A 14,582-nucleotide genomic window follows, 5' to 3' on the forward strand; every position below is an offset into this window, starting at 1 on the left:
TGTCTTTAAACAGTATACCATCGAGTTATTTTCGCACTGTGCTAGCGTGAGTTTGTGTTGTCCATCTTTTCTGTGCGGCTAACCCATATATTCCACTCATATTTACCCTCATGGCTGATTCAAACACTTTTAAGCTGATGTATTTCCAGCATGGGGCACTTCAGAGCTCAAATCTGTCACTATAGCGCCACCTGTTGACCACATAGTGTAGTATTTTCCTCATCAGACCACAGTAGACTGACTGAAACGCACTGCATGTGTTTATTAGCTGTTTTTTCTTCAATATTAGAAACAGTGCATCATAAGGAGAAAATAATAACAATATCAAATTGAAACCATGAAAAAAGACGAGACAAACAGAAAACAGCTGAAAAGAAACACAATCCCTTATTTGCAGCGGTATAAACTTCGCGTAGATATATTCATATGTACATATTAATTCATAATTACATGGGAGAGGAAACTAAATGTACAATGCTACAAAAAGTATTTACAAATCAATAAATACACATACACGCTCACGAACCAAACCAAAGGCAGAAGTACAAAGGACGATTCATATTGTACAAAAATTACAAAAAAGAACATACAAAATCAGCGTGTGTGTGTGTTATAGTAAAGTATATTTTTGTAAATATGTTTAGACAGTGAAAAAGACAAATGGCACCAACAGCGGTGGTGTTCAGATCTGATCTCGGTTTCCTGAACAGGCAGTGCTGACCTCACTGGACGACTGAGATCTTTGGCCCTTTGGGTGTCGTTGTCAAAAAACACAAGACATGAACACGCAAAACACAGACATTAAACGTGTAGCAAGCACATGCACACACACTCACACTCACCGAGACACTCACACAGATTCAGTCTTAATGATCTACAGACTGGCGTTACACTTCACATCCACTTCTCTTTTCCCACATTTGATGAGAAACTCTGTGTTTCCCAGTGCAGGAATACTGTGCCAGAGTCTCTGGAGCACTGATACAGAGCGACAACACACAGCAAATCTCCCAACACTACAGTCAGAATATCGGGTCAAACACAGTGCATTACAGAAGGGGCTTTCACACATCAATGTGCGCACACAGTCAGGTGTATCTGTCTGCGGACTGCAGGACGGGGCGTAACATGAAGGGATGTAACTTGCAGTAAGTTAGAGAGGCTTAACTTGCAGTTTTCGAGATCCCATTGAACGATGAGAGATGGAAATACTCGCGAGATGAGAGATGAAAATAAGTGTAGATGTAAATAACTGAGATGGTTGGGTTTAGGGGTTAGGAAGGTGTAGACATTAACAAAGACGATGGTTGGGTTTAGGTTTGGGGAAGGTGTAGACATTAATGATGATGATGGTCGTTTTTAGGGTTGGGGTAGACGTTAATAACTGTGATGGTTGGGTTAATAGTTGGGGAAGGTGTAGACATTATTAATAACTGTGATGGTTGGGTTTAGGTGTAGAGTAGGTGTAGAAGTAAATAACTAATGTACAGCGCCATCTTGCCGACAACATAGTTATGACATGTGGGTTTTCATAACTTCATGTTACGCCTCTAACGTACTACAAGTTACGCCCCTTCATGTTGCACTCGTCTTGCAGTCAGCAGACAGACCCTACTCCACACAGCAGCTGAAGTTCTTTTTCCAGCCAGTCAGGCGAATGCGAAGATACTGAAGCTTCATGAGAACGAGTTGCAGCTCTCTATCGCCGGGTTTCCATAGTGACCTGAAGCAGATCTTTTCGCCAAAAAGTATAAATGTGAGTCAGGAGCGTTTCCATCATTAGCGGTGATTCCATCCACCTATTTGTATGCACATTTCTGGAATATCGCGTTAAACAAAATGCTGAATGGAAACGTCACGATGCGCTTAACATGAGTAGGATGAACGTTTTGTCCAGTGTGCATAAACACAATTAGTGAATAACCTGCCTGCGCTTCATCAGTGTCTGTGTTCAGTGCTGTAGTTTCTGCCAGATGCTGATCAGATATAATAGTGTGTTTGAGGGACTTTGCATCATTACTGTTGGTTTGCAGCTTTAAATGTTGTTGTGCTGATTGTAAAAGGCCTCAGCCCTCCGTCATCACAGTGCTTCAGTATTCTTCTTCTTCTTCTATTATTCCCTCCAGAACTGTCTTGAGCATCTGTCTGCACTCCCGTCTCACGTCTCCAAAAGCCACCGCATTCACCGTGTTCACTGCGTTTGGTGTTGGTGTTGTGAGGCGCAGCTCAATTATTAGAGGAGAACAAACAGCACAGTGGAGAATCCCCACAGTGCAGCAGACTCCACTTCCCTCAGTGATATCTGATAACAGTGTCTAATGCTTAATACCATATTACAGTTTTACGCATCTTTGGATGGAAACACAGCTATTGTTAGAGCGGCTCACTGTAGTATTGGTAACCTAGCAACCAAAAGCAAACAAGGCAAGCAAGATGGAGTCATGAGGGTGTAGCGTTCATCAAGTGCTCAAGTGAGCATAAAAACTTTAGCGATTTTTTTTTTTTAGTTCACTCGTTTCTCTTGTGATACTTAATTAACACAGGCTGATGGAAACCCAGCTGACGAGAGCGTCGGCAAAATGGAGACATTCATTTCCCCTTTATAATAAAAACACTCATCATGTCAGACACGTGTTCATCATGTTCACTATGCAAATTTACAAACAAACCTCCTTTATAGAGGCCAAAAAGTGACTTTGTTGTCAAACGACGATTTTCACAGTCATGTGAGAAAGTAAAGCTTGAGACAGAAGTGGCCTGAGCACCGGCGTGAAGCATGGAGACCAGTGGCGGCTGGTGCTAAAAAAATGTGGGGGGGCGCAAACACCAGAACTGACCTAACGGTTGGTAATGCAACAGTGTAAAAGCCATTTATCAGGTGATGTATGAAAAAACAAAAATATGACTAAAGCATACAACAAATGCTTCATAAATCAGAAAATTTTAGTTCAATTTAGGTTTATTATCAGTAATGAAGTAATCAATAAACACACGCACAGACACACATAGATGTTGCCTAATCACTGGCCAGTAGCACTACTTGAAAATAAATTTTGCTCTCCTTTCTTTCTGGCTTGCAAATTTCTCAATGACCTTTTGGTTAAAGTCAGTCATCTCAGTCACTAGTCTCTTCTCTATTGACAGCATGGCCAATGCATTCAGCCTCTCTTGGGTCATGCTGTTTCTCAGAAAAGTTTTTATTCTTTTCAAAGTTGAGAAGCACCTCTCAGCTTCTGCTGTGGTCATAGGCGTAGTTACCAGAATCTTTAGGAGAGTTACAGTCTCTGAAAAGACTCAGCAGGCTCCTTGGAGTAGATGAGACTGAGCTCTGTCTTTAGCTTACTTCCATCGAGCACAGGATAGGCTTTCAGAGTCCTGCTAAGTGCATCTTCTGGAAAAGCTACTGTATACTGCTCAAACCTGTCTGCCTGCAGCAATGTGGCACTAACGAGGTGGTCTGTGAAGGAGAACCGCTCCAGTGTGTGTGTGAGTATGGTATCACAGACCTAAAGGATAAAGACAAAAATGATGTAATTATGTGTCAATTTCAACTGCTACATTAAAATAACCAGGTTGAGTTATAAAGGCAGACCAGTTGTAGTGGTTAAATTCATACTTTCTCAAAACCTCATAAACACATTCATTCTTAGTAAACATGTCAAGCTCCACTAGGAGAAGCTGAAGAATAACAAATCATTTTAGATAATAGTTTAAAGAGTATATACGTTTAAGAAGATCACCTAGTCATAAAAATGCATTTACATTTATCATAGTTTTATACAGACCACTATTCCCAGCTTATAAATCAACAACACTTAGATTCAAAATTCTTATCAACTATTTTTATATAATGCTTCTATAATGAGACACTTAAAGACTCCTATTTGAAAAAGACCTGGTCATTGTATCATATAAACAAGCCAGTGTGCTTGCAACAAATTAAACTGTATTGTTTCATTTACTATCTCTGGGTAAATGTTTTGGTGACTACAATATTATTACTCCTCAAATTATTATTGAGCAGTTCCAGCATTATGGATGTGGCATTTGCAGTAAAAACTCAAAACATAAATTCACAGAGAAAGTATGTTAACATTATATTGAAATATCTGTTTATATTTTCCAAAACTACTGACCACGTAGCTATAAGATCAGCTTAATATCAATCTGTAAACATGTTTTGTACTTTAAATGAGGAAAATAAACAAAGGAGTTATGGATGTAACTAAAAAAAGTCTGTGAGTTTGCAGTATACAACAGGCCTAGTAGAAATTCTGTCTGTTAAACTGCAAAACCCCCCAAAATAATGCTAAGCAGGAGGTTAAGAGTTTTTTTTCTTCTATAAAACAAACATGATTGATTTTATTTGATAATTTTTCATTTATGAGGAAAAAGCTTAGTTATGGATTTGACACCTCTGTATTATGGGTGTGACGGATGTGAAATTGCCTTTCATGTGACTTGGGTAAATAAATAAAAAATTTTTTAAAACATTGACAGAGACATTTGAGTATGTCTAAAGTACTGTAAAATACTTGCTTACACACACACACAAAAAACACAGAAACAGTTTCGGTATTTTGTTGAGAACTTAATTTTTTTCATGAAAAGGTTAACATTTGCAGGGAATTGCTCTATTATTATTTTTATCTTAAAATCAATGAAAAGGATATTTACAAGTTCCCATAGAAGGTAACTAAACAATACAGTTTAGCTTGTTTGTAATGACTTATTTTGATTAAAATAAAAACTCACTTCTGCTGCTATCTGTTCATGAACCTCTGGACTGAGGGACCGCCGCCTCTTCTGTTGAAAACCACCTTCACTGCATTGGTCAACCAGGGAATGGAGAGAATTTCTGTAAAGGAATAAGAAAGTGTATGAATAATAATAATAATAATAATATTAGTAATAATCATAATAAATCCAAAACAAAAAAACAGCAACTACCTGATCTTCTGTATGTCCTGCTGGAATTGCTGGATGCTCCCCCTGATGTGGACTGAATCGATGTCCTTCACGGCAAACAGCAAACACGGGAAACAGTAAAAGGCATGACTTACATCACAACCTGCCAGCCAGCTCCGTTTGTCATAACAAGTGCTGGAAAAGCCCCGAGTGTGCGCGCGTCCACGATCACTTGACTGCTGTTGAATTTGCAAGGAAGGTCGATCTGGTCCAAGCTCCTTGATTCTTTTTTTTTCTTCATCCAAACGCCTTGTGAAAGGATATCTTTGCAAAGATACAACGGAATTTTCCTTCATTTCGAGAAATTGCACTTGCTTCCACTATTATTAATTGTCGTCAGTTAACTGAGGAGCTGCTTGCTAAGTGAAAGGTCCAAGTGGGAATGGTCCAATCACATAAGGCCAACCATATAAAAACAAATATGATTCGTTCTGACAACATAAATGGGCGGGTTCGGGGCGCAGAGTGCTGCGCCCCAAGGACAATTTAAAACGGGCCAATTAGAGCTTTTTGTCATATCACATGTATTGCAAAAGTTCGTGTATCTACATAGACACTCATTAGTCCGGCGCCCCGCACACATATGAAAAAATATTGTTCATACATTTTTTTTTATTTTCAATAAATGTTAGTATGACTAACTGTAGAGTGTTATCATTAAATCAATTTATTTTGTTAATATTTGTGATAATAAATATTAACATATTAAAGTAGGCTAACTTGAAGGGGGGCGGCGCCCCAGCGCCCCCTATTGACCAGCCGCCACTGATGGAGACGCATCGCCGGACACATTCAGATGAGCGCCGCTTCCTGTCATGTGATCAGCTCTGTGGCATTGTGAGTACTGCAGTTCACGCGGCGTGAGCTCTCCATCTGATGCGCTTCAGTCCTCACGGAGCGTTCTCTGACGGCACAGACGACTGTAAACACACAGATGGGCTGCCGGACGCCTCCAGAAGAGTTCTGCCCTGCTCAGAAGATTCCCTTGGCGATCTTTAGGCCTTTCTGCTTCATGCGAGGCAGAGTGGAGCTGGCCACGTGTTTGGTGCGGCCCGATCTGGGGAAACCTCGCTTCTTCAAGACGAAATCATAGTTGGCTGTAGAGTTCATGGCGTAGAAAACATTGGCGTTGTCGGGAATCTTCAGCTCTGCGTAGACAGACAATAATAACAGGATGCACATCAGAATCAGGACACAACAATGAAGGCAAACATCAGCAAATGGGTTAATACACTTTCTTGTTGCGATTAATTGCTGACACATTTGATACAATATTATCACGATATTGATTTAAGCTGCAAAAAATCATATTTTAACAGGGATCATACCATTCATTGCTTTATAATAAATATCTAACAATAATTAGATAATGCATAAAAATAGACACACATAAGCCCCTTTCACACAGTGATACCGGTAAATATCTGGAAAATTTCCGGAACGACTTTACCGGTATATTCAAAAAAGCGCTGTTCACACAGGCGAGGACGTTACGGAAATTTTCCGGAAAAGAGCATTCACACATCCATTCCAAAATACCGGTAAATTCTGACATCATTCACCACAAATGAGCTTTAAACGGCTGCGCTTGTGTTTGTAAACATTTGACTAAATTACAAACTCTGTGGATGATCAATATTGTGAACAACTTTCGCAGGATCACTTTCGCATGTCGAGATGTTCATAATATGTGCGTGTGCAGGCGCTCACAGGCTGAAGCTTGAAGGTAAACAAACAACGGCTTATCATAAGCATCTCATCGATGATTATTTACACAGTTGGCATTAAGAAGAACATATAAACGTGATCTGACTAACTTCTAGCAGCTAAATGTGTCTGGAAAAATATTCAAAGGTTTTTATTCTCACAAATCACGTGGACGTAAATGCGTCTGACTGTTGTGATTGGCTAAAGCTGACATCTCACGTCAGCACGTTCTAGACGTGCACGCGCTTATTACGGGAATCTTCCTTCTGCATTCACACAGCGCAGCATTCCGGCAAATTGCCGGTAATGTTACAACTTCTCTTTCCGGAAAATAGCCAGAACGAATTTACCGGTATTTTCAAAAAGGGCCTGTTCACACATACAACCTTTGCCGGCAATTTTCCGGAAAGGTCTCTATGTGTGAAAGGGGCTATAGACATCGCCTGTATAACTGCAGGATAACTATGGTTATATATAAATTAATCAACTTTAACTGTTAAAAGCTATTAGTTACTGGTTAATTAAAGATGAGAGTAGCTAATAAAGGTATGGGTATGATATAGATTGTAATGCAGTAATGTGCACTCTCTGTAAAGCTGCTCTGAAACAACACTTATAGTGAAGGTGCTGTACAAACACACAAACTACAATCAACAGTGAGAAATAACCACATCTCTCACAGTTACCGGAGCTCAACAATTAGGACTGCCCGATAGCCCGAGGCTAGTGTGCGAGACGCTCGGGACAGTACACAGGATGGTTAGTGGTCCGATTGGGCCAGTGCTGCCTCATCACTAAAGTGTAATTTGGCTGCGACTGTTTGTCAATTGCGTACAAATACAGTCTAAGAGTGCTTTCACATCTAGCCATTTGTTTGGGAACCTGTCTCGCTTGCCCAGTTAGCACGGTTCGTTTGGCATATGTGAATCCCGCAATTGCGCTCAGATCCGTGGCAAATCAATCAGTTCCAGATCGCCTGAATGAGGAGATCTCGGCTCAATTTAAACTAACTCTGGAGTGGATCGATTGTAGTGAGAAAGCAAAACAATCCAATGAACCAGGCTATATCACAGTGCATGATGGTTGTGTAACAGCCACATATACGGCTATATAAAGAGAGGATGAGGAGTAGGGCGGGATGTCATCATTCCCAGCAGTGTGTGTTTCATGTTGAATATGACAGTGAAAGCATGCTGAATTATTATTGAGAGCTGTTCATCTGTTAGGAGAATTGACCAAAACTACCCTCTGATCATCTCTCCATAATTTAATCTTATGATATTTTGCATTAGGCCTATTGATGTGTTCATTTCTACACTGACACCTCGACAGAAAGATTAACACTGATCTGCTTCATGATCTGACTGCAGTCTCGCTTCATCTGTTATTTCTTTCTATAATTTAGGCCTATAATGTATAATTCTAGCCATAGTTTCTATTTTTAGATTGATTAATTCTATAGATAGTCTCATTTCAAGTTTTGTAAAACTCTATGAGAAAGCCTGACCTCTCTGATTTGGTGACGATGTCTGTGGGAGCCAAAAAAAGTGCACATATTCACTTATTATATATATAAATATATATTTATTTTTTTATTTAGTTTAACCACAATTGTAATTTTCTTAATTGTCAGCTATATTTAAAGAAAAGTTATGCTGAATATAAAGTGTATGTATACTTGGGATGCTCAAAATAATCAATTAACCGTTAACTGAAAGGGTGCGTTTGTAACTGATTAAGGGTTTCGGTTAAACCAGTGGTTCTTAAACTGTCTCTCCAAGTACCACCATAATGACTGGTGAAATACAGTAGCGTAGTAGACCTAATTCAGCAGCTACAGCTTTGCACAGTTCAAAAACGTGGCAGATTAATTCTGATCACATATTTAAATTATAAATTAGATCTGCTTACTGCACCTTAAAGTAGACTTTGTGTGTCAGAAAAGCAAGTGATTAAACTTTGCCTGTCAACATTGAGATATGAAAATACGGAATACGCCCCAACAACCGTTACAAATAAGAGGAGGAGGTTAGCTTCAAATAATCGAATACATAACAAACATAAAAAATAAAATAAAAGGTTTAGCCTATTAAAATCAATTTACTGATCACATTGGTGTTATCGTACGCACAAAGGTTTAAAGTGTGTTCATTTTTTTACCTTTAATTATTTAGCGATTCCTCCACGTACCACTAGAATGCCTAACCTCTAAATGTCAAACTGCAGCACATGTTTGTTAACTCGCGGGACGATAATGTATGACCACACGTGCCCACAGACATACTGGCTAAAGGAGCAAAATGAAAGAAGAATACTGCTGTTTGATTGCGCACTTGAACCACGAGTGAGAGAGGAAAAGCAGCACAGAAGCATAAAACCAGACGCTCAAGACATGATCAAAATGATGAAAGTGTTAAAGGGTTTGTGATATAAGAATAACAGCGGGGCAGTAATTAAACGCATATTTTCCGTGGAGTAAGCGATTTGAGGTAGACTGCTATATTTACTTGACGGAACACAAAAACATATGATTGGGAAATAAACAGCCTGTGCCGATTCTTAAAGAGGATCAGTCAGTGTTTTTGTTTCCTAATCTAAATTAGTCATTTAAGTGAAAGACGTTTAGGGCAGGCCTATTCATTTTATTATTTTTCTTTAGTTTATTCTGTTCTTCTATGCTGTTGGAAACACTGCAGGTGAAGATGCTCTGTTATGTCCTGTTAATAATATGCTAGCATGGTCAAATAAATCAGTATTTTCTGTAAATCAGTCAGACACAAAATAGACACAAAACTTTTTTTTTTAAAATTAAATAATAATTTAATATTAATCTGACCAATTAACTGTTAATATCCTATTAAAAAGCGGCAGTTGTTGATTAGCAAAATTAACCGAAATGAGCATCCCTAACATACAGTTATGTATATGGCTTTTGACACATTATTTAACATATGTGGCTAAGAAATAGCTACTAATTTTTCTTTTTAGGATGGGGCAAGTGTAAATTTTGGCAGGGCATGTCTGAATTTTAAAAAATCCTTAGCATTGAACCCTCGTTATTTTGTTAAATTTAGTAAAATAAAACAATTAAATTGTTAGTTATTAACTCTTTACTTTAATAAAACTCTTATTTAGAATTAATAAACGATTACCTGCTCAGAGCAGTGTTTTGTGTGTAATGTTGTTGTTTAGTGTCCAGTAGCTGTGTAATAATCAGGATAAAGCACATCCAGTCGGGTGAAATAAAGCCTTCTACAGCAGTGCTGCGCTTCACATCTGCTGCTGATGAACCTGTCAGGCTTTATTCTGAGAGAACACCCTGCTGGATCCCTACATACTGAACACCCGAGTATCAGCACACGTCCCCTCAGCACAGCCCTGCTCATGTGTGTCGTCTGGTGTGTAGTGTTCTGTCAGACTGACCCTTCTCCTCACTGATTTTCTGGACCAGCTCATAATCCTCGGCTCGCTCGCGGTCCAGGTTGTGTTTGACCATGGCTTTCCTCACCACGGCAGGAGTTTTATCCTGACTGGTCACCTGAAAAACAAACAAACAAACAAACACACACACACACACACACACACACACACACACACACACACACACAGATGAGCATCTCCTCTGAGCAGCACATGGACAAAAACATTGTGATTTTTATTTACATATCCAATATTAAGTATAATCCCACTATATGGATCCTCTAGATATATTGATGATTGATATATTAGGGATTGATACATTGATAATTGATTGATATATCGATGATTGATTGATATATTGATGATTGATTGATATATTTATTGATTAATGTGTCATGTTCTGACCAGAATGCTCTTGACATATTGATGATTAATTTATATATTGATGATTGACTGATATATTGATTAAATCTGACCAGGATGCTCTTGACATTTTGGTAATTGATATATTGGTTATTGATTGAATCTGACCAGGATGCTCTTGTTATACTAATGACTGATTTATATATTGATGATTGATTGATATATTGATTAATGTGATGTGTTCTGTCGGGATGCTCCTGATATATCGATGTGTGGACTGACCAGAATGCCTTTGAAATATTGATTGATATATTGATGACTGACTGATAGATTGATTGACTGATTGAGTGTAGACTCTGACCAGGATGGTCTTGACATATTGATGATTGATTGGTTGGTTGGTTGATGGAAAGACTCTGACTAGGATGCTCTAGAGATCTACTGATTGAAATATTGATGATTAATTGATATATTGGTTGACGATTGAAGTGTAGACCCTGACCAGGATGGTCTTGATATATTGATTGATATATTAATAATTGATTGATATTTTGATTAGTTAATTGATCTGTAGACTCTGACCAGGATGCTCTTGTACATGTTGCCGTTGTCCACGTCCAGGCTGACCCTGATGATGCAGCAGTCGTCCACCTGCTGGTTGTACAGCGGCAGCGACAGAGACGAGTAGCTGGACACACCGGACGCCGAGCGCTTGTGTGAGCGTGACACACTGACCGGCGTGGAGGAAACCGAGGACGAGGAGGCGCTGCTGGAGCCCGAACCCGAGCCTAGAGCCGAGGCATCCAGTGACGACAGAGACGTGGACTCCCAGAACTGCAGAACACACACACACACACACACACACACACACACACACACACAATGAAGATGCAGATCCAGCAGGGCATCACTGAGGATGAGGAGGATTAGAGAGGAGACAACACACATCTGAGTGAGGTAAACAACAGCACTGAACACAAACACACACAAACACACATCTGAGTGAGGTCCATAACAGCACTGAACACACACACACACACACTCACAAACACACATCTGAGTAAGGTCCACAACAGCACTGAACACACACACTCACAAACACACATCTGAGTGAGGTGCACAACAGCACTGAACACACACACACACACACTCACAAACACACATCTGAGTGAGGTGCACAACAGCGCACTGCAAAAACACTTTCTTACTCAGAGTTTTTGTCTTAGTCCAAATATCTGACAATTCTTAAATCAAGAATCATTTTCTAGTCAAGCAAATACTGAGTCAAAATGAAGAGAGTTTTACCTCAAAACAAGCTAAATAATGTTACTTTAAAGGGAAAATTAGATTATTTTGTTCAGATTATTTAGCTTGTTTTAAGGAAAAACTCTTCATTTTGATGACTTATTTCTGAAAACAACACAATGTTAGGGCTGCACATTATTGCAATAATCTGACATTGTGATATTTTATATTTCTGTGATATATATTGGTGGTTTACTGTATCTATAATCTCACTGATTGAATAGCACTATTTGGAAAGACTTTATAGTCACACTTTATTTTAATGTTCAGTTCTCGCTATTAACAAACCATTAACCATGACTTCTGCTCAATAAACTCCACATTTGCTCCTTATTTATAGATATTAGGGTGGTTTAGGTATTGGGTTAGGGATGCAGAATAAGATCATGCAGAATAATGAGCACTAATAAGCAGCCAATATCTCAATAATGTGCATGATTTAATAGTGAGCATTGGTCCTGAGAGTGTTATCAGATGCATTCATTAGATTGATCGGGATGATTCTGTAGGGGAGTAGATCATGCAAAACATGTAATAAACAAACTACAAGCGTAGATGAATACCATAAAGCAAAGCTGAAAGTGAAATAGGCTGTGCATCCTTTGTGCTTTCATATATATAAATGTAAAGATTACATGGAAAAGGCTTTATTGTAAAAATAATGCAATAAAATGATCCTTTATTAAACTTCCGATTGGGAGAGAATCTTGTGCTTGAATACTTTAATCTCTCACAGGCCTCAAAAACATTTTAAAAACTTTAAAATCTCACAAATCTTGTGAACTGAACTGTGACGTTTGCCCAAATATAATCCTATAATATCTAAGCGATATGATCTTCATATATTGTGCTGCCCTACACCGTGTTCTGCTGGTCCAGAAAATGCTTCTTGATTTAATTTGTTTGATATTTGGACTAGAAACAGGAGAAAAAAGTAAGAAAAGCAGTTTTGCAGTGCGCTGCTGACCACACACACACACACACACACACACACACACCTGGAGTCCCGACTGTCTACAGCAGACACACTTACAGTACGCATCTACAGTCTCATTAAGGTTAGTAATAATGTGTTTAAGATAACCGCATCTCTGATCGTGCACAGTGTTGCCAGATTGAGTGTTTTGAATTTAATCGGTAAAAATGTGCATTGGTGGGTTGACAATATTTGGGTGTTTTGGAAACGTAACTTTTATATACAACAACTATGTGCAACTATATTCTACAACACATCACTGTGTGCTCCTCCATTCAGCTAGTAGTGACCAGTGCATAGCACACACCGCGCATCACGCAGCGCCTGCAGGTAAACTCAGCGCTTTATCATGACTCTTGTTGGGTAATTTTGGTTAAATAATAAAATATTAATCTACTATTTTGGGCAGTTTGCGGGATTTGGACAGCTTTTGCGCTGGAAAAAGTCTATATCTGTCTATATCTATATCTGGCCACACTGATCATGCACCAGTGTTTCCCACAAGGCCGTTCAGCATCATACTGTAACGCTGCACTCTCTAGACACAACACACACACGCACACACACACACACACACACACACACACTACTGAATCAGTCAATCGATTTCACAAACAGGTTAGAGGTTTATTGCACCTCCTATATGAATGCTGCAATATCCAACCTTAAACACAAGCCCATACACTACTGCACTATATAAAGCCATGTAGGAAACACCTACACATACTAAATGACATTATTTGTCTTGTTTTAATGAATAATTCACTTCAGTTTGACTCATTATTTCTGAAAGCAAGTCGATGTGTGTTGCTGGTCTAGAAAATGCTGCTTGATTTAAGAGCTTTGAGATATTTAGACCAAAAACAAGATAAAGACTTGCACTCAGTGCTGGATTCTTCAGTCGGGAGTCCTGACACACTCCAGAGAGAAAACTAAACATTTACACACACACACAAACACACACACACACAGCAGAGACGCAGACACGATGAGCACCAGCGATGATGAGGTCAGCCACAATGGAGGAGAGAGATGAGTGTTTTCCAGACATGAACAAGCGGAGTGCAGGATCAGAGAGAGAGATGGAGAGATTAAAACAGAGAGAGCGAGAGAGTACCGTGGGTATCAGGTCTCCTGAAGGGCCGCACTTCCCTAAGGTAGAATTGGAATGTTTTACGAAGGGCGTGGAGGTCTGAGGGAAGGAAGTAAAGCTAGAGTCACTAACACACACTCACACACTCACACACACACACTTTATCAGTCCTGTGTGGAGGAGCACAACAGCGGAGTCTCACACCGGCTGGAGCAAACACTGAAAGAGCTCCAGTTACAGAACAGCACTGGAAGCAAAGCTCCTCAACAACATCATGTAGATACACTCCCCGGCCACTTTATTAGGTACACCTGACTAGTACCGGGTCGGACCCTTTTTGCCTTCAGAACTGCTTTAACTCTTGGTGGTGTAGATTCAGCAGGGTACTGGAAATCTTCCTCAGAGATTTTGCTCCATATTGTCATGATAGCATCACACAGTTGCTGCAGATTTGTCGGCTGCACATCCATGATGCCAATCTCCCGTTCCACCACATCCCAAAGCTGCTCTATTGGATTGAGCTCTGGTGACTGTGGAGGCCATTTGAGTACAGTGAACTCATCGTCATGTTCAAGAAACCAGTCTGAGATGATTGAGCTTTATGACATGCTGCGTTATCCTGCTGGAAGTAGCCATCAGAAGATGGAGACACTGTGCTCATAAAGGGATGGACATGGTCAGCAGCAATACTCAGGTAGGCTGTGGCGTTGATGCTCAATTGGTACTAATGGACCCAAAGAAAATCTCCCC

The 14,582-nt window shown here is 39.6% G+C and overlaps 1 protein-coding gene across 5 annotated transcripts in view; it reads right to left on the bottom strand.

Moving 5' to 3' along the window:
- Positions 1–242: 242 nt before the first annotated feature.
- Positions 243–14,582, bottom strand: part of LOC101885008 (ral guanine nucleotide dissociation stimulator) — a 30,756-nt gene continuing 16,416 nt past the window's right edge. For 2 of the 5 annotated variants that reach the window (XM_073935572.1, XM_073935574.1), the window contains exons 14-18: positions 11,041–11,292; positions 10,099–10,213; positions 4,951–6,116; positions 4,756–4,858; positions 243–3,506 (exon numbers count right to left, since the gene is read on the bottom strand). In XM_073935572.1, coding sequence (XP_073791673.1) covers positions 5,941–6,116; positions 10,099–10,213; positions 11,041–11,292 — 543 coding nt within the window. In that variant the 3' untranslated portion in view covers positions 243–3,506; positions 4,756–4,858; positions 4,951–5,940. Of the gene's footprint in view, positions 3,507–4,755; positions 4,859–4,950; positions 6,117–10,098; positions 10,214–11,040; positions 11,293–13,856; positions 13,932–14,582 lie in introns of all 5 variants that reach the window. The other 3 variants (XM_073935571.1, XM_073935573.1, XM_073935570.1) reach the window with 3 other exon arrangements.

Source organism: Danio rerio, chromosome 21, assembly GCF_049306965.1.
Source record: "Danio rerio strain Tuebingen ecotype United States chromosome 21, GRCz12tu, whole genome shotgun sequence".
NCBI classification, from domain to species: domain Eukaryota; kingdom Metazoa; phylum Chordata; class Actinopteri; order Cypriniformes; family Danionidae; genus Danio; species Danio rerio.